This window comes from Giraffa tippelskirchi, chromosome 8 (genome assembly GCF_054371585.1).
Source record: "Giraffa tippelskirchi isolate mGirTip1 chromosome 8, T2T-mGirTip1v1.2.pri, whole genome shotgun sequence".
Lineage (NCBI taxonomy): Eukaryota > Metazoa > Chordata > Mammalia > Artiodactyla > Giraffidae > Giraffa > Giraffa tippelskirchi.
In genome coordinates, this window is record NC_137282.1 from 108292601 (window position 1) to 108317291 (window position 24691).

The following is a 24691-nucleotide window of genomic DNA, read 5'->3' on the forward strand; positions in this document are numbered from 1 at the left end:
TCATTTTGACATGTATAGTGATATCAAACCCCTCTGTCATATTACAGTAACTAACATAGGTTGATTATACTTCAAAACCAACCAAACAAACAAACATACCCATAGGAAAAAGAGATCAGATTTATAGTTACCAGAGATGAGGGATTGGGCAGAAAGGGAATTGACCGTGGTCAATAAATACAAACTTATATTTATAAGACAAATAAGTAATGTGATATAATGTGCAATATGAATAATATAATTAACGCTATTCTTTGTTATATATGAAAGTTGTTCAGAGTAAATCCTAACAGGTTTTTTTCATCATAAGAAAAACATCCTTCTTCTATTTTAAAAATTTTAGGGATTTTCCTGGCAGTCTATGGCTCAGATTCCATGCTTCCGTTGCAGGGGGCATGGGTTTGATCCCTGGTCAGGGAACTAAGAATCCCATACACTGCATGGTGCAGCAAAAGAAAAAAATTATATCTGAATGAGATGGTGGATATTTTCTAAACTTACTAAGATAATCATTTCATGATACATATAAGTCAAATCATTATGCTATACACCTTAAACTTACACAGAACTGTATGTCAATTACATTCCAATAAAACTGAAAGAAAAAGACTTCTCAGTGATTGATAAGCAAACAAGAAAAACAGTAAGTGATAAACATTTCTGTTGTATATTGACAAAGAAATGCTACAGCTATTTTTAATAACATAACATGAAATAGGAGAAAATGCCTTTCGTGACAGCCATCTAAATAGAAAAATGTTAACTCATTTTTCTTTTGCTTTTGGATTAATAGTAGTGTGGCTTTTTTTTTTTCCCAAAGTAGGTATTTATATGACTAGAAGGAAAACTGATGGAATATTGGAATTAGTAAAACTACTTTCATATGGTAATTTAAGAAAATATTCACTACATACTTCTCTTGTTTTTCTTTGTGGTGGTATTTATTCCTATCTAGGACTAATCAGCAAAATCTATATTTATTATTTGTATCATACTAATCTCTAAGCAAGAATTTTTTAAACTTTTATCATGGAAAATTTCAAGCACCCACAAAAGTAGAAAAAATAGTACTGTGAACCCTCAAGTATGCATCATCCAGCTTCAACACAACTGACTTTCTTTTGAGCAATATTTTCAATTGTGATACTAACAGGTTTTTATTTAGAAAGTCTTACAGTCAGGGTAACACAAAATTAACATATTTCATTTGGAGAATTATTTAAGTATTCCTATGAGGTAAGTGGCAATTGTTTAGAGAACTTATTATTGCTATTATTATTATTATTAGATATAAAAGTTGTCCTTTTAATATAATTTTGCTAATTTATGGGTTGATTGTGAGTTTCTTCTCTCCATTAGTTGCTCAGTGTAATGGTCTGTTTGGCCAGTCTTCCATTTGACAGGGAGGTTGTCCACAAGCTTTGTAAAAGTGTGACCTAAACCCTTCAAAATGTTTTGATACAAAAGTTAGGAAACAGTTCTCAACACTTAGAGAACTCCATTTTAAAAATGAAACACAGGGAATTCCCTGGTCGCCTAGTGGTTAAGATTCCAAGCTTTTCTGCCATGACCTGGGTTTAATCCCCGGTCAGGAACTGAGATCCTGCAAGCCACACAGTGCAGACAAAAAAAAAAAACAACCCAAAACCAAAAAATAAAATCAACAACAACACAGGGACAAGCTAGTAGTGTGCCCTAGCACTGTTTGTGTAACTGTAGATCCAGAGATCATGTAATTCACTGTTCGAGCTGTACTGCATGAGTTTCCTGTGTGCTTGGATTCCAGATAGCAGTGGTCATGGGCTCCTGCACAGCAGGAGGAGCTTACGTGCCTGCAATGGCTGATGAAAACATCATCGTCCGCAAGCAGGGTACCATTTTCTTGGGTGGACCTCCCTTGGTAAGAACCTGCTTGTTCATTTCTTTTTGGTAAGAACATAGTCTTGCTTGCTTGCTTGAAGTAAAATATACATAATGTAAAATATACCATTCTAACCATTTTGAAGTATACAGTGCTCTGGCGTTAAGTACAGTCACTTTGTTATACAGCTGTCACCACGATTGATCTCCGGAACGTTCTCATCTTCCCCAGCTGAAACTCTGTACCTATTAAACTAACTCCCTATTCTCTGCCTCCTTCACTACCCCAGAAACCATGATTCTACTTTGTCTATGAATTTCACTACTTTCGGAACCTCATTTAAATGGGATCCTATAATATCTGTCCTTCTGTGTTTGCCATGTTTCACTTAGGAAAATGTCCTCAAGATTTGTCCTTGTTGTAACATGTGTCAGAATTTCCTTCCTTTTTAAGGCTGAATAATATTCCAGTGTACATGTATATACCACATTTTGTCTGTTTATCCTTCAATAGACTTTTGTGTTGCTTCCACTTTGAGGCCATTTGGAATAATGCTGTTGTGACCATGTGTATGCAAATATCTGTGTGAGTCCCTGGTTTCATTCTTCTGGGTATATGCTCAGAAGTGGAATTGCTGGGCCATGTGGTAACTCTGTCTAAATTTTTGAGGAATCACTTCATTCCTCTTTATAGCTGAGTAATATTTCATTGTATGGATAGGCTATATTTTGTTTATCCATTTATTGGTTGATAGACATTTGGGTTGTTTCCACTCTCAAAGGTATTAAAATATAAAACATTTTCCTTTCTTCTGTGAACTGTCTAGCGGTTGTGTTTTATTCGCTATTTCATGATATTGCACACCCCACCCCCGCCCCAGGCATCTCTGCTTCCCGTGGACCCACTATGACCCCAAAGTTGTGCCATTTCCGTGTGAAATGTGCTTGGCACCCGGATGGGGGATGGGCAAAATGCTAGCCCTTAGCTGCCCACCCCCACCCCACAGTGGCCTGTTGGCGAGCACATCTCCGCACTGCCTAGCCCAGGTCAGTGATGGGCTGCCATGATCCTCCCAGAGACACCATGGGGTGCATGCCTGACCTATGACCCTACTCCTGAGCCAGAGCCCCACTGGGGACAGATGAACAGTTGCTGGTCAGGGGCGGGGAAGAGAAGGTAGGGCAAGACCCAGGGTGCAGGCACCAGTCAGCCAGGAAGCAGGGAGCTGAAGGGAGGAAGATTGCCCAAGAGCAGAGGCTGTAAACCTTAACACTTATGCTCCATTGTCCCATCAGTCTCCATTACAGAAAACAGATTCAGAGATAAAATTGTTTAGACTTTCACTAGGGTAACCAGTGAGCATTAAACTCCCAGCACGGGACTCTTCTGAGAGTAGGACCCTGTGCAACCTCTCTGGCCACCTGCCTGTGAAGTAGGCACTGAGGACTGGATTATGTTATCCCTGGCTTCCCCTCACTTCCCATTTGACCATCTCCATTACTGTGAGTGCCACGTCCAGCACGGCATGTGAGAAAGACCTGAAACGGGGGTGGGTGAGTCATGAAAAGACAGACACATATAATTTGGCAAGCGGGTAATCGGGGGTCCTCCTGCTCTCCATGGCAGGAAGACAAAATGGGTCCTTTCAGCTCATACTTTTATTGGTAGAAGTCACATGAGATCATTAGGGAATAGCTATACTGGGGAGTTTGATCAGCGCACCATAAAGAGGGAGTCAAGTTAAGGCTCTGCTGTTGATCAGGAACATCTTGTTTTGTTTCCATGGGGACGAACGCAGGGGCAAGCAGTGAAGCGGGGCAGCGAGCACATCCTGCCCCAAGTATGTCCATTTGGTATGCTTACTAGGACAATCACGAGGGCGCAGTTTGACGCACCCTCGAGTCATGGGGCAGGTTCTGGTCTGTGCTCCACCAGGGTGCAACAGCGAGTTTCAGGAAAGCAGCGGTCACCCTGCAGTGCTTATGCCACGACTTGATCCTAGATTTCAGAGGGATAAACACAGGGTGGGGGAAGACACAGGTAGTTACTACAAATTACAAGGAAACGTCCCACTGTGTATGTATAATCCAAGAATATTAAAGAGGTAAACAGAATAATGCCAAGGAAATTCTAAAGGTACAGTAAACCTACAGTGGAGTATTATTCAGCTGTAAAAAGGAATGAAGTTCTGACACATCCTACAACATGGATAAACCTTGAAAGCACTGCTGCTGCTGCTAAGTCACTTCAGTCATGTCCGACTCTGCGACCCCATAGACGGCAGCCCACCAGGCTCCACCGTTCCTGGGATTCTCCAGGCAAGAACACTGGAGTGGGTTGCCATTTCCTTCTCCAGTGCGTGAAAGTGAAAAGGGAAAGTGAAGTCGCTCAGTCGTGTCCGACTGTTCGCGACCCCATGGACTGCAGCCTACCAGGCTCCTCCATCCATGGGATTTTCCAGGCAAGAGTACTGGAGTGAAAGCACTGAGCCAGACACAAAAGGACAAATATTGTATGGTTCCACTTCTGTGAAATATGTAGAATAGGCAGATTCATAGAGACAGAAGGTAGATTAGCGGTTGCCAAGGTCTAGGGTTGGGGTGTATGGAGAGGGATGCTTCTTTTGAGAGTGATGGAATGTTCTGGGATTAGGTGGTGGTGATGATTACACAACCTTGTTAATATAATAACACTGAATTGTATTCTTTTAAATGGTGATTTTTCTGGTACATGAATTATATCTTACAAAGGAAGTTTATTGCTTCAAAAGTTTGTCTTTGGTTTTGGAATATTAGCACAAGTTTATTAAAAAGAGTATGTTAAAAGATCTTATGCTTTGTGTTAATTTTCAATAACTTTTTTACTGAGGATCAGGTAAGCCTGAAAAACTACCATTTCAGATGTAGTAAAAGTCTCAAGGCTTCATTCCAAAAGCCTGCAGAATAATACTAAATATTGTTCTTTAATATCTCTCTAGCTATATTCATAGCGATTGTTGGTTAATTTACCTATGTATAGCAAATTTTCCTGGGTAGTTCTTGTTAATTTTTTATTAGAGAATGAGTACAGATATGACTAGAATTTAAAACATCTTTTTGGGAATAAGGTATTATCATAATAAGGATATAATGCTGTTTTTGAGAGAGGATTTTGTCAGCATCAGGATAAAGGGGATAAAGGTCAACATCACAGTGTCTGTTCAGTGGATTCAGATTTAACTTATACCTTAGAAAGAAGCAACCTGGCCACTGAAGTCTGCAGTTCTGTTAGAGAACTGAACCCTGTTCAGCAGTCTGCCATCAAAAGGCCATGTTTATAGGTAGAAAAAAAAGCAGCAACAGCCTCAGCTGTTGGAGAATTCTTAATTTTGATGCTTGTTTTACTAAAAATTGAGGAAAGGCTGTGCAAGTTTCACACATAATGTGAGGTTGAGTTGCCATAGCTTTCCATAGCTTAAAGTGGTTGAAAAAAAATGCACAGTAATAAGACAGGTTTTGAAGGAGCTGTTTTGTTGTCCTATCTTTTATTGTCCAAACTTGTTATTTAATAGCATGAGCTATTTTCTTTTTCTCTTAAACTTTTATCAAATTTTTATATATGTCACAGTTTCAGACATGTGTGAGTATTTCAGTAAATGTTAACTGATGACAAATTTTATTTTTTCAGTTGATATTAGTTTCCTGAAAATGAATATCATTTATCAGTTATTTATTAGTTTTTACAATTTTAAATATCCAGACACTTTTGTAACTAGTTATTGTCTGGACTGAATGTTATTTTACTCTGAATTTTTTGGGAAGAAGAGAATCAAGAATTTAGTTCTGGGGGTGGTATAATCGGAGGTAAAAAATTTAATTGCTTCTCCTTGTAGAATAATATTTAAGACAGAGCTTTTGATGTAGTGAATAAGTCATTCCTATGCTGAATTTTGGATTAATGTTCATTATTCTAATAAAAGCTTTTTAAAAATTTACTTGGAGAAAAAGAAACAAATCAACCAACCCAAAGAAGTAGGAATCAATAAACAATTCCTAAGGGACCAGGTTGGCATTTAGCCTTAAATCATTTTTCGTGTTAAAACTTCTCAGACTATAATTAAGACATTCTTAATTTATTACTTAACGTTTCTTTCTTTTTGGTCATATTCTCATGAATCTTAGATGTGGGTAGTCATGGAGATTTTTTCCCCCATCTTAAAGATACTATACCTTCAAGAGTTTGTTTTTGATAGTCACTGGAATTATTCAGCAAAGGTGAAAAAAAATAGCATTACTCCAGTATATTTATTGAGTGTCCAAAGATTAATAAATCACAATTTCTGCCACCCAGGACCTAACAGTATGGAAAAGATGAGAGAGACACACGCAAATTAGTGAAATACAGTCTGGCAAGTGCCATTGGAGGTGTAAGTGGAATATGCTTGAACCGCAGATGAGCAAGCATTGCTCTGTTAATACCATGGAGTGTCATTAATGGTTTAAAGGCCTGGGCAGATCAGGGAAAGCCACATAGAGCAGGTAGGGCTTGAGAGATAAGTGGGGATTCATTGGGTGGATGAGAGGAAGAAGGGAGCCCAGGCAGTGGGAACAACATATGCACAGATACAAAGGCTTTAAGGTGCATGTGGAGGCAGCATAACGTAGGGGAAAGAGCATGCTTTCAAGGCAGGAATGTCTGGGTTCAAGTCAGTTTCTGTCCCTTGCTTAGGCGAGTTCCTTAGTGACTCTGGGTTCACATATCTTATCTGTAGACTAGAGCCAATATTATCCAGGTGGGTTAAATGAGAAACGAAATATGTAGTTCTATGAAAGAAAGAATGGTAGATATAGCCAGGTTAGGGGATGTATGGGAAAGCATTTTAATAACTCTGATGGACAAAACTCACCTTTGACTTTTATCTTTGTTGTAGGTTAAAGCAGCCACTGGAGAAGAGGTGTCAGCTGAGGATCTTGGAGGGGCTGATCTTCACTGCAGGTGAAACAGAAGCAGTTGTTTCTTCCCAGGATTGATTGTCATTTGCCTGTTTAAAGAAATTTTAAATTATTTTTTCCAAGTGTTAAACTTGTCAGATCAAAGCAGTTTAATTATTCTAGATCTGCAGTTTTAGGGTTCAATTCTTTAGTGTTCCATTTCTAAGCAAGAGCATCAGCTTTTTATTATAGCCTAGAAAGACTGGAGAGACAGATTTATCATTTATTTAACAAATATACATTGAACACCTGTTATGTACCAGGCACTGTTTAGGTATTCAAGGTAATAAGATAGACATTGTCTTTGATCTCAAGAAGCTTATAGTCTAGTCAGGGAGGTTTGTTTCACCTCCTTCAAAATAGAACATAAATGTGTATATATGATAAGGGCCCCAAAAATGAAATATAGGGAACGCATATAGAAGGTAGAACTAACCCAGTGGTGTGCAGGCATTATGACATTGCTTAATTAACACTTGTTAAGTGGAGGACAGGGTGCCTGATGGTGAGCCATGATTCAGCAATAGACCATAAGAGAATCTGAAATAGAGAAATTTATTAGTCACAGGTCCTGGAGAAATTACGCAGCGCACCTTGCGGGACCACATGAGGCGGTCAAGCTGGAGTGCCCAGAGATGAGACAGGACCTGGGGTACATGTTTCTATTAGGGTCGATGATTGGAGTGCTTTGGGGTCCCCTGACTAGGGCCGGATTGGTCAATCAAACCAGAAGATTGGGGGTAGTGTTAAGTTCCTTGGAGATGGTATATAAGCATGCAGGCCATGAGAAGCAGTGGAGACTGTTGATCGTAAGGGTTGTTGGGGAAGTCATTGAGAACTTACATTTGCTCGTGACTGAGCTGCTACCTAGGTCTTGCTTGAGGAGCCCGTGTCCGTTCAAGGTCCCTGCAGGCTGCATGGAATGCTGAGGAATAGCTTAGCTAAATGCTCAATAAGAGTTAAACACTTAGCTTGTTCTCTGAGAAGGGAAAATATCCTGCTTTGTGGCATCTGCCAGTGTGTATTTGTGGTATAAATTATCCCACTATGCTTGATTTTAAGATACCAAAGGGACACCACTGATCATGGCATCAGGAAGAGATACATACAATTGGCTTGTGAGTCAGGCGTGAGCCAGCTCCATTACATCACCGGTTGGCCCATTTCAGGTTAGAGTTCAGGAGTAAGAATACCACCATCTACCTCCTAGAATTTCATGAGGATTAAATGAGATATTATGTGTAAATTGCTTGAAACAATACCTACTTTAAACTAAGTACCTATAAATGTTAACTACCATTATTATCATTGTTTATCATCATAATAATCAGTATTCTTATGAGCAATTAGGAAATCATTGAAGAGTATTAAGGAGAGATGTGCTATTATCAAATCTTTCATTAGAAAAATTCCTCTGGTTGCTAGATGGAAGATACTTAGTGGGTTGGCAAGAGTGTATGAGGGACCAGTTGGATGGTTGTATCAATAGCATAGGTGCTGCTGGCTTAGATGGTTATGATGGTAGTGAAGGTAGGAAGGGAGTAATCACATTTGTGCTCTATTTTAGAGGTAGAATTGAGGGATTTGTTGATGGATTTCATATATGGGGCACAGGAAAGTGAGGTAACGAAGATGATGACATGAAATGGTTTTATTCCCTGAGTCTGGGAGGACTGGAGGAGGGGCAGCGTTTGGGATGCAACAGAGGGATCAAGTGTTGCTAAGTTAGAGATGCTTCAGGCATCCAAGTAGAGATGCTAAGTAGGCAGTTATAAGCATCTGGAGCCCAGATCAGTGCTCGAGAACCATCAGCACAGAGATGGAATTTAAACCATGGGACTAGATAAGTTCATGTCCAGCTGAGTGTAGATTAGGAAAAGGGCCCAGGACTAGGCTTTAAAGAACCTAGACATAAATGGCAGGTAGATTTAATCATTGAGCTCAGGGGCCTGGAGGTGCAGTAAACCTTTCTTTGCTCTGCCATACCACAAACCAGGAAGGCAGGTGGCAGTAGGAACAGTCTAGTGAGTGGGAGAAGGAAAATATGTACAACATTTCCATTCTCCTATAAAAGAACACTGCTATGCCTTTTGAAGAGCTGGCTAAGGGACCTATGTCTGCCTCAGATTTTCGTTCACTCCTTTCTCACTCAGCACTTATTGTGGATAGATGGATTATACTAAGTGTTATGAGTAATGCAGAAGAATTTCAGGCCTAGTCCCTGCCCTCAAGGATTTATAATTTAATTAGGCAGATAAATGAATGAACTAAAAAACAATTACAGAGCGAATATGCTAGCTTGCGTCCAGTTAGGGAGTTTGGGATTGACGTGCACGCACTGCTATATTTAAAATAGATAACCAGTAAGGACCTACTATGTAGCACAGGGAACTCAGCTAAATGTTATGTAACAACCTAAATGGGAAAAGAATTTGAAAAAGAATTGATTCATACATATGTATAACTGAGTCACTTTGTTGTATACCTGAAACTAAAACAACTTGTTAATCAGCTACTCCAATATAAAATCAAAAGGTGAAAAAGTTAGGACTCATCTTCCATTTGCCTCACTTGTTACGCTTGTGACTAGACAAACTACTAAACTTCTCGGAGCCTCATTTCCTCATGTGTGAAATGGAGATGCGAATTGCTTCTGCCTCACAGCACACTGTCTATGGCATACTAAGCACTCTATTACTGCCAGCTATTATCATTAATAATAGCTTGTTTAAAGTCATGTGGATTAGGTGGTGATGGCTTTTTTGGGAATAGTGTCATAAAATTTACTAGGCACAAGTTGCTTTGGTTCTCTCCGTTACTATAAATAAATACATACTTGTACATGTCTGATTTGTCATCCTTAGTAGTTAATTTGACACAAAGCTTTACATAATAGAGTATCTCATCAAAAGTTTCTCTTTCCTACTATTTTGGTAAATACTGCTACTGCTACTGCTAAGTCACCTCAGTCGTGTCTGACTCTGTGTGACCCCATAGACGGCAGCCCACCAGGCTCCACCATCCCTGGGATTCTCCAGGCAAGAACACTGGAGTGGGTTGCCATTTCCTTCTCCAATGCATGGAAGTGAAAAGTGAAAGTGAAGTCACTCAGATGTGTCCAACTCTTAGCGACCCCATGGACTGCAGCCTACCAGGCTCCTCCGTCCATGGGATTTTCCAGGCAAGAGTACTGGAGTGGGGTGCCATTGCCTTCTCCATGGTAAATACTAGGCAGTTTTTAAAAGAAGACATTTTATTTTAAATATTTACTGATTGGGAAGCAATCTCTTCTATTTCTCTTTGCTTACTGAGTTATTATGGTGTAGATAGAAGTCAGCAATTGTAGCTGGTATTATGTGTGAAGTGTTTGAAAGATACGCTCAGTTGTAAAATGCCTTATCAAGTTGAAGAAACTGAAGGGTCTACCATTTGCAAAGGTACTGGAGGATACATGGTCTCTGCTCTTACTGAGGAACACCCAAGGCCAAAGTGGACAGTGACATGAAACCACTGTGAGAGTCCTCTTCTGGACATATCTCCCAAGGATCTGGTGTTTTTCCTTAGACAGGACATCAAAGTTTAGATTCTGGCAGCTTAGTCTTCACTCACTTGTTGTTATTTAGTCACTCAGTCGTGTCTGACTCTTTGTTACCCCATGGAGTAGCCCACCAGTCTCCTCAGTCCATGGAATTCTCCAGGCAGGAATACTGGAGTGGGTTGCCATTTCCTTCTCCAAATCTTTGCTCATAAAATAAACTAAAATTCTATTCTTTTCAGGTATATATTTTTGCCTGACTCTATAGTTCTTAAAATACTTCATTAGCAAGTCATAGCCATACATCTACAAGTGAAATAACAAGCCATCTAAGAACCAGAGTATGCCCATGCTTCATTCACATTGCACCTGAAATTCAGAAGGAACTTCCGTGGCCCTTACCACAGTTCCACGTTATCAGTGCCCATTTTCACCATTGATCTGAGGGACAGTGTCTGCAAGCCTTTGTGTGTTCTACCTGTGACAGCTTACTCTGGGGGTGTAACTTGATAAGGGAGGCCTCAGCAGTCTCTCAGAAATGAGAAGTCACAGTTCGCATCTTCACAGTTGATGAAGATGATGAAGTTGTGATCATCTTCACAGTTGATGAAGATACACAGTTTGTACCTCAGTGAGGTACAAACACTTGTCATTGTTACTGACTACATCACGCAAGTGGGCCAGCTGAGGTTGAAATTTGTCATATGCAATTTTATCTGCAGTGTATGGCATGAGCATCAGATAGAAGTTCTTGTCAGTAAGGCACTGTGGTCTACTAGAAGAAAGTCAGGATCGAGAAACGTAAGGTGAGGGTTCTTATGCAGCTACTGGTGGTCCTAGGGCAAGGTATATAACTTCTGTGTACCTCAGTTTTTCCTGTTTGTAAATCAAGATTAATAATACTGTTTTGCCATGGACGTTATGAAGATCAAATTAGATGACAGTTATTAAAGTGTTTTATTTTAAAAAAATTTTTTTTAATTAGTTTATTTTCTATTTTTTAACTTTACAATTATGAAAGTGTTTTAGAAGCAAAAAGATGTCATCCTTAGATGAGAGAAGATTCTTGGGGTTTAAGATATTTAATTATTTTCCTTTTCCCTGTTCTGATTATTTTAGTGTGCTTTACTCTGTAGAAAGTCTGGAGTAAGTGACTACTACGCTTTGGATGATAATCATGCCCTTCACTTAGCTAGGAAGATTGTGAGAAGTCTAAATTATCAGAAGAAAATGAATGTGAGTTGAATTTGTTCTTATATTTTTTAATTTTTCCAATGCATTTTGGCTTATGTCACCTTGAACTAGTATCTTTAAACAGGCTAATGTTATTATTCTGTATTTCTGCAGGTTACCATTGAACCTTCTGAAGATCCTTTATTTCCAGCTGATGAATTGTATGGAATAGTTGGTGCCAACCTTAAGAGGAACTTTGATGTCCGAGAGGTGTGTAAAGTGGAACTGTGAGCTATAAGCTATGCTGTCATAGTTTAAGGCATGTGTTTAAACTTTGTGTGAACTAGTAAGCTATATGTATCCATTTTCAAAGCTGAAGTCTGTTTTATATATGGGACATAAAAGGGAAAGATATCTTACTAAAAGAAAAAAGGGTGAACACCTCTTAATTATCAGCAAATTTTCACTGCATGATGAAATCATATTTAGTGCTCTGTATTCCTGTGGACATGAGGAAAGATGTAGGACAACTTTATAATTTCCAGCTATTTCTTTTTTGGGTTCTTATTTCGGGAAATGGATGCAATGTCAGTAAGTCGTTGAAAGAAAAAACATACCCTTTTAGATCAATATGACATGAACAAAGGATTAGACTTCTGATTGTAGTTGAAGATGTTGCTATGGTTACAGATTGTCTTCCATGGTCTAGGTCGACAGTTTTTAGTGCTTGCATACAGCATGTAATCTTTTCTGGCAGAATACTTTTTAAATTAGGAAATTGTTCTAATATCAGGTTCTGTGCCTTTAATATTTTATTATGTTTCCCCTTGACTATTAAACTATTATGTACTAATTGTGAAAAATATAGAAAATACAGAAAAACAAAAACTGCTTGTAATTCCACCATCTAGAGAAAGCAGCCAATATTTTGGTATTTTGGCTTAATGTGTGTCTATACATTTTTATGTAGTTCAGATAGTATATACATATATACTAGGAGTGGAAATCAATGCTTAAATTATAAATATTTCCCCATTATTTAAAAGTTCTTCATGAAACATTTTTTTGTAGCTAGGTCCTCATTCTTATACTAGTACTTGGTGACATGGCAGGTACTCAGTAAATAAATTTGTGGATGAATTGATGAATGTAATATGCAACTTATGGGTGTGAGCAATTATTTATTTAGGAAAGACCCTATTATTGTTAGAAGGTCTTAAATACTGAAGTTTAATGGAGCTTCAACTGGTACTTCACTTGGCGAGGTAACTTAGTTAACTATACATTTTAAAATTAGGTTTTTGGTTTGACTTCTCAGTTAACTACAAGCATAGAGAAAAATTGGTACTTACAGTCTGATGATGTCCCTGAAAAATGAGTTGTTTGAATAGTCAAGTTTTCTAGATGGCTAAGGATTCATTCTTTCAAGCATAATCCTTTTTTCATATATTCAACAATATTTATTGCATGCTTTTTCTGTGAAGATATTATTTCAGGAACCAGGGGTAGAGAAATAAGCAAAACAGATGCAAATCCATGCCTTCATGATAGTTCATCTTTTTTTTTTAAACAGTATTTCAATTTCATATTAATTGGTATCTTTTTATAAAGATAGACTTCTGCCTTCTTAAATTGTATCCTAGGTTATTCATGTTCATCACTGTGATGTTAATTTATTATGTTTTTTTGTAATAGCAAATATGCCTTGTTTGGAGATCTTATTAGTATATGGAGCTGTGGGACTGCATTGGGATATTAACTGAAAAACCCAGTTCTGGTCCTTGTTTCCCTAGTCAGTGGTATTAGGATTGAACCTCTGAGCATTGATTTCCACTCCTACAAATAGGAATAATATCATGTGATATATCTGTTTCCTAAAGTTTACTTCTTTGGGAAGATGAGTTAGTATATTTTATGTGGTTGAATGAGCTTCAGTTCAGTTCAGTTCAGTCACTCAGTCCTGTCTGACTCTTTGCGACCCCATGAACCGCAGCACGCCAGGCCTCCCTGTCCATCACCAACTCCCAGAGTCCACCCAAACCCATGTCCATTGAGTCGGTGATGCCATCCAACCATCTCATCCTCTGTCATCCCCTTCTCCTCCTGCCCTCAATCTTTCCCAGCATCAGGGTCTTTTCCAATGAGTCAGCTCTTTGCATCAGGTGGCCAAAGTATTGGAGTTTCAGCTTCAGCATCAGTCCTTCCAATGAACACTCAGGACTAATCTCCTTTAGGATGGACTAGTTGGATCTCCTTGCAGTCCAAGGGACTCTCAAGAGTCTTCTCCAACACCACAGTTCAAAAGCATCAATTCTTCGGCGCTCAGCTTTCTTTAAGGTCCAACTCTCACATCCATACATGACCACTGGAAAAGCCATAGTCTTGACTAGACGGACCTTTGTTGACAAAGTAATGTCTCTGAGCTTCATCATAAAGCAAATAGAAGGGAGTTTCACATTAAGTGGCCCCAGGTTTCTCTGATCTTGAGTGATTTTATTTTTGTATGGAAAAATGGTCATTGTTACATGTTTGTTTTTCAAAAAGTGTAATTTTAGAGCTCCATAGCACTTAGACAACTGTTATATACCCATTATATTATTGGACCTTTTAAGGAAAATAACCAAAACATAATTCAAAGTAAGTTATTCACTCATTTTTCAGCCTTTGCATCTTGTAAATACGTCTTTTATTGACATGGTAAGACATGGAAAGGAAGTTTGAACTGGACTGAAAAAATGATGCATAGCATCTAAAATAGTTTCTGAAAAAATTTGGAATATGCTTCATATTTAGAACACTTTGAAGTAGTCCTGGTGTTTAATGCTGATCGCTGAGGATTACCTGGTAACTTTGATTTCTTATAGATTAATTGCATGTATATGTACATGTGTGTATATAGAAATATCTGTCAGATTCAGAATCAATGAACCTTTATTGAAGACTTAATAACAGCTGCCTTTCAATGAGTGCCAGGCAGTGTGCTTTGTTATTAGCACTTAAGTATTATTATTATTAAACAGAGGAGGAAACTGAGGTTTCGAGGATTTTAGGTATCCCCCTTATGGCTCCAGTTTCTCAGTGGTGGAGCTGGGGAGATGTTGGGAGTCAGAGCTGGTTCTTCACCTCAGCATTATTTTCTTAGGTTCCTTTGTTACTAGTTCATCACATCTTTACAACTTTGTTTCATTTCTGCAGAAGTGAGAACTGAGACTCAAAGGGGTTAACTGACTTACTCCAGGGTACACAGATGACCCACAGATTATATGTGATACCTTAGGTTGGAGCCTAAGTCTTCTGACTCTAAGGCTGGACCTTTCTTTCTTCTTTTTCTTATTTTAATACATTCTCTTAATTGAAATATAGTTGATTTACAATGTTGTGTTAGTTTCAGGTGTACAGTACAGTGACTCAGTTTTACATATATGTAAAATATACATATACATGGGTGTATCTATCTATCTATCTATCTATCTATCTATCTATATATATATATATATATACACACGTATATTCTTTTTCAGATTCTTTGCCCTTTAGGTTATTACAAAGTATTGAGTATGCTTCCCTGTTCTATACAGTGGGTCCTTGCTTTCTGATTGAATCCCTGACCCTCAGCTAATACATTTGACAGCGCCTGAAGCTCTGAGTCCAGTAACCAGCCCTTGTAGTCTCTGCTTCTCTGCTTCTCAGCCCTTGTAGGATGCCATGTAGTTCAGTTCAGTTCAGTTGCTCATTCGTGTCTGACTCTTTGCGACCCCATGGACTGCAGCACGCCAGGCTTCCCTGTCCATCACCAACTCCTGGAGCTTCCTCAAGCTCATGTCCATGAGCTCATGTCCGGTGATGCCATCCAACCATCTCATCCTCTGTCGTCCCCTTCTCCTGCCTTCAATCTTTCCGAGCATCAGGGTCTTTCCCAATGAGTCAGTTCTTCCCATCAGGTGGCCAAAGTATTGGAGTTTCAGCTTGAGCATCAGTCCTTGCAATGAATATTGAGGAGTGATTTCCTTTAGAATTGACTAGTTGGATCTCCTTGCAATCCAAGGGACTCTCAAGTCTTCTCCAACACCACAGTTCAAAAGCATCAGTTCTTCAGCACTCAGCTTTCCTTATAGTCCAAGTCTCGCATCCATACGTGACTGCTGGAAAAACCATAACTTTGACTAGATGGACCTTTGTCAGCAAAGTAATGTCTCTACTTTTAATATGCTGTCTAGGTTGGTCTAGGTTGGCCATGTGGTACTGTTGCTTTTATAGTGAAGTGTAATATCAGGACTCAGAATGACTTCAGGGCATTAACCATACAAGTCGAGTGAAATTCTACTGAGATTTTCTGAACAGGGTGAAATTTTGCAAAAGTGACTACTTCATTAAGAATTTGTTTTCCTTATAAATAACTTGAATGCACAAAGGCTTTTGTAATATAATTCCTCAGGGAAATTGTTATTTTTTCCTCTTAGGTCATTGCTAGAATCGTGGATGGAAGCAGGTTCAATGAGTTCAAAGCCTTATATGGAGACACATTAGTTACAGGTATAAAGATGAAGAATTGAAAATGTAATGCTTTGAAAACAAATGATCTCTTGTCTCACGCCTCTGATGCACTTGGCATGAGCTTTGTTGTTTAGAGCAGTACAAATGTGTGAGTCAGTATTCAAGAGGAAATGTTTTGTAAGGTTCATTTGTAGCTGAATGGCTTTATGGATCCAGAGTTTAAAATCATGAGGGCAAAATGCTATGGTCCAGGCCCTTATTCTGTGACTTTGTGGCCTTAGCTGTATAAAAAGATTCTTATCATTATAAAATTAACAGAAATATTTGTAGTTCTTTTTATTTTTCTGGATAGCTATAATTGTTTTGAAAATTTCAGCATGGTCTTCCTCATTCTTTATCTTCAATTCAACTGTGAAGTTTCATGTGATGTTTTAGTTTGCCAGAAAACTGTAGACTGAGTTAAACCTCCTCACTGTCTCTGTGTAGATCTTATGTTGATCCACACAAATACAAGACTGAGAATACAGGACAGAATATCAAGTCTGAAAAAGCAAAATAAGAATATTTATAAAAGTTAATTCATTTACCTAAAGTGTTGTTTGTAGGCCTTTGAAAAAAAAATCTTTGAAACACAGATACCAGATCCATAATAATCTGTCTTGGACCAACAGCAAAACAAATTTGGGCATTTTATTTGGTCTTGTAGAAGCTCCAAAATGTAGTAGTTAATCTGAAGGTAACATGTCAGAATAGAGAAAACAATTAGCTGCAAAAATCCAAATTGCAAATATACATTGAAGTTTAAGGATAAGTCACAGCACTTCCTTCTGGTCTGATTTATGAGCACGAGAAGGGTTCATACTGGGAGTGGAATTTATGTGTTTGTATGTAGGTGTTTAAGTGATTAAGAGCCTTTTGTTTGATATATAGACAGGATTTGTCACCAAATAGTTCAGGATGTAACCCTCTTGTGCAGCAGTTTAAAACAAGTCAGAACTGTTTCAGCTTCTTTCTTGAAGATGGATGGGCTGTCTTTGTCATCTCTTTTAATGTATTTGCCCTGGACTTGCTAAAAGACTTATGGTACCTTTGCCCCCTAAAATACCAGGGTTATATCCACTTTCCTCCATTTCTTTTAGTCTCTATTGGAGTTCAGATAAGATCGAGGGGAGGGGAGGGGAGGGGAGTGAGAGGAAGAAGAGAGGGATGAGCGGTGGGGGGAGGAGGGAGAGAGGATGAGGTGGGGAATGAGAGGGGAGGGGGCCTGCAGGGAGGGTGGTTTGAGAGGAAGTGGGGTGTAAAGAGATGGGGAGGGGAAGGGAGAGGGGCCGGAGGGAGGGTGATGATCAGGGGACCCTGAGTGGGAGCAGGGAGGGAGAAGGACAGATTTCTCCAAGGATCTGGTGCTGTTGGCAGTTCTTAAGCTTTCCTCTTGCCCTGCACTTAACCACAGGGGTTTCGTAGACATTTTACTGTTTTGTTTGACCCATAGGAAGTTAGTGAAGACGTTCCCTTCATGGGTGGGTGACCCTAGTGTAGCGAGAGATGCGCCCTACTCAACAGAACTAAGGATGGATGGAAAGTCTAAATAGTTAACAGGGCAGAACACCTTCAGGGTTAGCACCTTACTGCTGAGACGGGCCCTATTCCCAGCTCTAAGTGGGACAGGCCGGGACTCAGAATGGATTGCTAGAGCTCTGGGCAAGTTTGCCGCTCTCTGAACTGCCTCTGTAAGTGGCAGTGCCATTTAAGGTATGCAGCATAGGGTTTTGGCTGGGATTTTAGGTCTGAAAGACCAGGAGAAATATAGGTGACCATCAGATCAGTGTTTCATTTTATCACATTAAATAACCGTCAGTTCACTTCAGTCACTCAGTCGTGTCTGACTTTGCGGCCCCATGGACTGCAGCACGCCAGGCTTCCCTGTCCATCACCAACTCCTGGAACTTGCTCAAACTCATGTCCATTGAGTAGGTGATGCCATCCAACCATCTTATTCTCTGTTGGTTATTCTTATATAGCCATAAGAATTTTAAAAAACAAGACAAAGCCAGAGAAAAGAACAAAAATAAGTCTTAAGGTTGACATTCTCTCTTATCCATTCACTTTTTGAGCACCTGCTTTATGTTGGGCTCCCCTGCACTGGGGCTCTTAGCGGCAGCCTGTCCAGCTTGAGCTTGGAGACGGAGCCTGGTCCAGGAACTGGTAGCATACTTCCTGTGACTCAATCTCACAGGCACAGTTTGTTGATACTTGACTTCCAACTACTTGACACCTGTTTATAATCCAGTAGGTTTGGAAATGTCTCTAGTCACGTCCTTCCTATTTACAAAATAGCATCCTAGAATCACCTGAAGTATCTACTTCTCAAAATAACAGGGTTTTCTTCACCATTTTTCTTCTCTCTTACCTCTTGTGTGTGTGTGTGTGCATGTGTGTATAGTGGGTATTGGGAGTGGCAGTGGAAGTGGTGGTGAGACAAAAAACTTGTGAAAGGGAGGAAGGAAAAGATGCAAGCACAGAGAAAAGGAAAGTGGGGCGATACATTCTTCTAAGTTTAATGTATTTCTTACCTTCAGCTCGGTTACCACCAGGCTTGATTGTTCCTGCTTATTAAAAAGATTTGTCTTTGCTGAGTTTATCCCCTTTTTTTCAAAGGGATATCACTAACACAGGCGTTTTAAGGCAAGCTGGTCACTTGAAACTGGCTGATGACTCCGGACATTGACCTTTTAAGGGATCTGTGTCTCTGACTTGTTCTAGTTCAGAATACTCTCTGTGTCTGGTACATAGCAGATGCTCTTACGTACATGTTATGTGAGTGAATGGATGACACACTGACCCAATCATCTAACCAAACCAGTTGATCAGACAAGTGGATAATTTACTTTACATATGACACAACCCTTTCAAGAAAGCATAAATCCCAGACTTTAGTGCTTTAGAAATAAATCGTGCCCTGAGCTGTTTTGTACCATAGATGAAATCTCTACATTTTAAACATTGATTTGAAATTAAACAATGTATAAATATGTCTGCTTGTTGTGAATTAAAAAAGCCCTCTGAAATACATACATTTTTTTTTTATTATTTCAATTTTCTTTTGAGGATTTGCTAGAATATTTGGATACCCAATAGGTATCATTGGCAACAATGGAGTTCTCTTTTCTGAATCGGCAAAAAAGGCAAGTACTATTAAAAATGTTCCAAGGTTTTCCTGTTTTAATTTAAACATATCAACTAATGAGTGAAAATTTATTGCATGAAAGCTTTCAAATATTTAACCAGATGCCTTAGCAAACAGAGCCCTGTGTGTGTGTGAGCATGTGATCATGTATGTGCGTGCATGTTTGTTTGAAACAGGTTTATGAAGGTTTACATAAACATGATGAACTGTCTTGAGCACTATTAAGATACAAATGATTGTTTTAGGAAAGTTCTAATACTTGAATTAGAACTGCTGTGGATTGTGTGTATATATTCTAAGAATATGGAAATACTTGTCTTGATAGTATTTCATGCACTTGAGGGATTCAAAGATATTAATACTATTCTTATAGTTCTGAGACATGATCTGCTCTGTTTTATCCTGTCATCATTTTACCTGATTATGTTTTCACTTTTTGGAAAGAGGAAGATAGTGAGAAGTGTTACTGAAGCTCTGGTGTTGAGAGGAAATTAATGGATACCTTTTTGGTTCAGTATTCAGTTTCATACATCATTGTTTCAGATTTACCTAAACTTGGATAAATGTAATTCATGTACTTATTTGATAAAATGTTTTCTTAAGAAAATAAAAATGTTTAGTGTTTTGTTTTTCCTCTTCATAAGGTAGATAAATAATAAGGTGAAGCGTCTCTCACTGAGGCAGGTAGTAGGCAGTTAAGCACTTTCACACCCTAATTAGGAAGAGTTTGTCTTCGGTGGAATGTTTTACCAGTAAAGTTGGTTTCTGGATTCTGTATTCGTTGTCATTTCCCCACTGTGATTATAAGATGAAAGTAAAGTAAAAATAAAGAACAGAAAAGTCAGCTACGCTCTTACCAGAAACAACCTTGGGTAGCATTTTATTATAGACCTTAATTTTCTTTTAATTCCCTCTCTTCAAAAAAAAAAAACAACAAAAAACCAGAATGGGTACTACCATATGTAGAGAGATTTTGCTTGCTTTCATTTAATAGTATGTATAGTGAGTGTTTCCTAAAATATTAAATATTCCTAATACACTGACTTTTAATAACTGTATAATATGCATATTTCAGTAGAGGATATATCAGACTGGGGTCAGCAAACTCCACCTCATTTTATTTGCTGGCTTGTCACAGATAAGCCCAGGAGGACAGCTGTGTTTGGCCCCAGTCTGACATTTCATTTGCTGAAGTTTAAGCCACACAAATCTGTGTGATTTCTTCATCCTCGTATATGAGGTTGAGCAATTGCTTTGCCATCTTGTACTTGCCAAGGCATTTTCAGCTAAGTTAAAGGCATCTGTGAATAGAGAGTAAAATATGAAAGAAATGGTTTAATTGTTCTTTTACTCATATAATCTTTAGAAAAATAGGGAAAGGAATTTTTTTGTTTCATTAACTAATTTCCTTAGCTTAAGGTTAAAGGGTCTCTAGCACTTATCTAAAATCCCATTTATTTGAAACACGTTGGTAGGAAAGATATATTTTACTATAACTTTGGTGCATGAAAGAATTTCAGATGATCATCAAAACATAGATATCCCAGAAGGATTTATATTCTATCCTTTTGAAAGTGGAGAACCAGAGAATGCCTTATGGTGAGACTCAGAAATTCTCATTGGCAAGCAATTCTTTCTTCCTTGTTCCTTAAATTTTCCTTGTTGTTTGGCATGTTAGTGATTGGTGTCATCTCTGACACAGAAGTTGTGCTATGGCCATATGCCAGTGATCACACACGTGCCTGGGCAACACAGGTTCAGTGCAAACCACAGTCAAGTGTTCCGTTGACAGTGGGTCAGCACTGTGGTATTACCATTACTGTTACCGTAAGGTCAGACTAGCCAAGCAGAGGGTACTCTTGCTTTGACCCCAGTGTGGTGTTTGCAGGATGCATGGTGATTACAGATTTGTTAACCTCCTCTAAAAAGATTTTTCTCTTATTTGGTTATAGGGGGCTCATTTTATCCAGTTATGCTGCCAAAGGAATATTCCTCTGCTCTTCCTTCAAAATATTACTGGTAAGAAAATAGTTTCACCAGTTTGGTTGCATTTATTTCAGAGCTGCACTGTCCAGTACATCTCATGTATTGGGCAGTGCCAACATAGAACACTTCCATCATAACAGAAAACTTGATTGGATTTGCTCTCTCTAGATTATCTTCAAAGGTTAATGCTTCATGAGTCTTAAAGATTTGGAGGAGTGTATGCATATTTTTTAGCAAAGCAGTTTGTGAGTTTCATGTACCACATTCAAGTGACCTCCTTTTACACCTGCGTATCTGCAGCCACCCACCCAGAAAGCAGCAGTATTCTGAGCTGGTACCACTGTCATCAGTGCCAGAGGATGTTGTCTGACGCCGGTCTCTTTCCCATACTTTGTTGCCCTTCAAAGATTTCAAGCACATGCTCTGATCCATGCTTTTCCTCGTCTTTCATTGTGTAATTCTCCCTGAAGCAACATCTTTTTTAAATGGACACGCGCATCCTGAACCAAAGTCTGGAATTGGAGTTGTGACTCCAAAGAACAGTATGACCGATGTCACCTGTCCAATTTCATGATCCATGGATCATCCTAATGTGATGGATAAAATGACTTTTTAAGGGCTCTTATGGTTCTAGAGTTCTTTTTCCTGGAATTCTCTGACTTTCTTATTTATACTTTTGGTGCGTTGCCTGGTGTTTGACATATAGGAAGCACTCTAATATGTAGCTTAGCTGAAAACTTCTTCTACCTCTAACTCATGCATGGTTATCTCAGGTTCAAAGGAAGGAGAGGCCCCTTAATTAGTTGCTGGGATCAGGCATGCCTTTGTGAGAAGGAGTTTGGCCTTTGACAGTTAGCAGGGCTTTACACAGTACTGGTACTAAAACATCTTCACCTGGTGCTGTTCTTGAGTTGAAGATCCTTGGTTAGATGACTCTTGAGACAAGTTGTGTCCAGATGCGGCTGGAGAGGACCCTGTGTGGCAGACCTTCTAAGAGGTCATGTAAAAGTCTTCTGAAGCTTTGCTTGTCCAGAGACCTTGTTTCTAATAATGATTCATGGTTTGTTAACCACCAGTAAGTTAAACTGTGTGCTTGGAAGATTCCTACATTTTTGTTGTATTTTATTTTTAGGTGTGTTGGGGGCAGAGAGCAGAGTTTGGTTTGACAACACTGTATTTGAGGGGCCTGTGTGACATCCATTTGGAGATACGTGGTGGGCAGTTGAAGTCTTGAGCACAGAAGGTGCGTTAGCTGGAGGCGAACATGGAGGCATCCATGGAGATGGTACTTAAAGCTGTGGGAAGAGAAAACACCCAGAGAGAAAAGAAAGGGACAATCTTTGAGTAACTTTAATTTCTTCCAAGAGATGAGAGTAAAGGAAGAAAGACAGCATGATTATGTTGTTCTTTATGGTGAGAGAAAGAAGGGTTGGAGAAAGCCAGGTGAAATGGCTTGTCTTCTTTTTCAAGGTAAAATCATTCACAGGGACTAGAGGGGCAGTGGAGTGGTGGGTAGGGGCCGAGAACTTTTAGAGTCGGTACTTGAGATAACTATTGTGGAAATGTTACAGGGAGTCAAGATAAAATGGATAAAGGAGTTTCTGAGCTGTTCTGAGGGCCCAATTCAGAGGGTTGGGGTGGGTAACCAGAGGAAGCAGGTGGTGCCTGGTGAGGGCAAGGGTTGTTGTATCAGTATTGTTCTAGCCACAGCAAGTACAGGTGATCCAGAAAAAGTGGTTGAATTGAATTAGCCAATGCAGGAGATTTGCAAAGCAAGAACAGCGACAATCAAGTAGGCGTGTGAATCTGCGTATGGGGAGGGAGACAGATGAAGCCTGACTTGGTGTCTGTAAGGTGAAGAGGAAAAGGACCCCAAGGCCTGGAAGGCCCAGTGAGGCTGCAGATCAGTTTCAACAGAGCTGGAAGCTTGGAGAAGTAGAAGGATCCTGTAATGATAATGAGAATTCTTTTATCTTGCTCTTGAGTCACTGACAGGGACTCGAAGCATCTCTCTGAAACATTAATTTTATTTCCTCAAAGTTTTAAAGCAGCACTTCAGAAGGAATAATCTATATTGTGAACCGGGTCAGTGAGCCCTGAAACCCACAGTTTCACAGTTGGACTTGCTCCAGTACTTTTTCCTTAACTTACCTCGTCCTGTTCTTTGCTCACCAAGCTGTAGTTTTGAGATTAATTTCTTGAAGATATATGGCATTGTTATCTTGTCTGAAGATCTCTGTGTGTATCCAGATGAAACATTTAAGCAATTTTTTAAATGATTAGAGAAAATTTTATTTTACCCTTAAAAGTAAACTTGGGAGGGGGCGTATTTCACATATAAATATTTTATTAGGGTGAGAGGGGGACGACAGAGGATGAGATGGTTGGATGGCATCACCGACTCGATGGACATGGGTTTGGGTAGACTCCGGGAGTTGGTGATGGACAGAGAGGCCTGGTGTGCTGCAATTCATGGGGTCGCAAAGAGTCGGACACGACTGAGCGACTGAACTGAACTGAGGGTGAGAGACCTCTGGTAAAATATATATAGTTTGACAAGATGTCATTCCAGTATCTTGGTGAAAATGACTGTGCCCATTAATCTTATCACCCTGAGGCTCTGTTTCTGTTCTTTCCTCATAGGATTTATGGTTGGTCGAGACTATGAAGCTGAAGGAATTGCCAAGGATGGTGCCAAGATGGTGACTGCCGTAGCCTGTGCCAACGTGCCAAAGATAACTGTCATCATTGGGGGGTCTTACGGGGCTGGAAACTATGGGATGTGTGGCAGAGCGTATAGGTAGGTGGTTGTCATGACTTTCTCTGAAAGAATGAATCATACTTCAGGTATAATTATGAATGGTTAGTTTATTTCAAGTTTATTTGAAACATAGAATGACATTCACAAATCCCAATCAATTAGGCCATAATTTGCATCCTCTGGAGGGGTGAAATGAAGTTTAATGCTAAAGGTACCTCTTGGAAGAAATCCAAAGTGGGAATTAGGAAATATTTTGAGATGGCTGATAATGAAAATACTATATATCATATCATAACTTGTGTGATGCAGCTAAAGTCTTGTTTTGAAGAAGGTGTATAGACTTTATATATATATATATATATATATATATATATATATATATATATATATATACTGGAAAAGAAGTAAGGCTGAAAATCACTGAGCCAAGCAGCTAGCCCAAGAAGTTCAAAGAAGAGCTGCTGCTGCTGCTGCTGCTGCTAAGTCGCTTCAGTCGTGTCCGACTCTGCACGACCCCATAGATGGCAGCCCACCAGGCTCCTTCGTCCCTGGGATTCTCCAGGCAAGAATACTGGAGTGGGTTGCCAGTTCCTTCTCCAGTGCATGAAAGGGAAAAGTGAAAGTGAAGTCGCTCAGTCGTGTCCGACTCTTAGCGACCCCATGGACCACAGCCCACCAGGCTCCTCCGTCCATGGGATTTTCCAGGCAAGAGTACTGGAGTGGG

General features: G+C 39.4%; 1 protein-coding gene across 3 annotated transcripts in view; it reads left to right on the plus strand.

Moving 5' to 3' along the window:
* Positions 1-24691, plus strand: part of MCCC2 (methylcrotonyl-CoA carboxylase subunit 2) — a 73051-nt gene that overhangs the window by 40379 nt on the left and 7981 nt on the right. For 2 of the 3 annotated variants that reach the window (XR_014061776.1, XM_081518515.1), the window contains exons 7-14: positions 1787-1900; positions 6771-6835; positions 11503-11602; positions 11714-11809; positions 16000-16072; positions 19142-19218; positions 21173-21239; positions 23850-24006. Coding sequence is in view for 2 of the 3 variants with exons in the window: in XM_081518515.1 (XP_081374641.1) it covers positions 1787-1900; positions 6771-6835; positions 11503-11602; positions 11714-11809; positions 16000-16072; positions 19142-19218; positions 21173-21239; positions 23850-24006 (749 nt within the window). In the remaining variant the exon portion in view is untranslated. The remainder of the gene's footprint in view (positions 1-1786; positions 1901-6770; positions 6836-11502; positions 11603-11713; positions 11810-15999; positions 16073-19141; positions 19219-21172; positions 21240-23849; positions 24007-24691) is intronic. The other variant, XM_081518516.1, reaches the window with a different exon arrangement.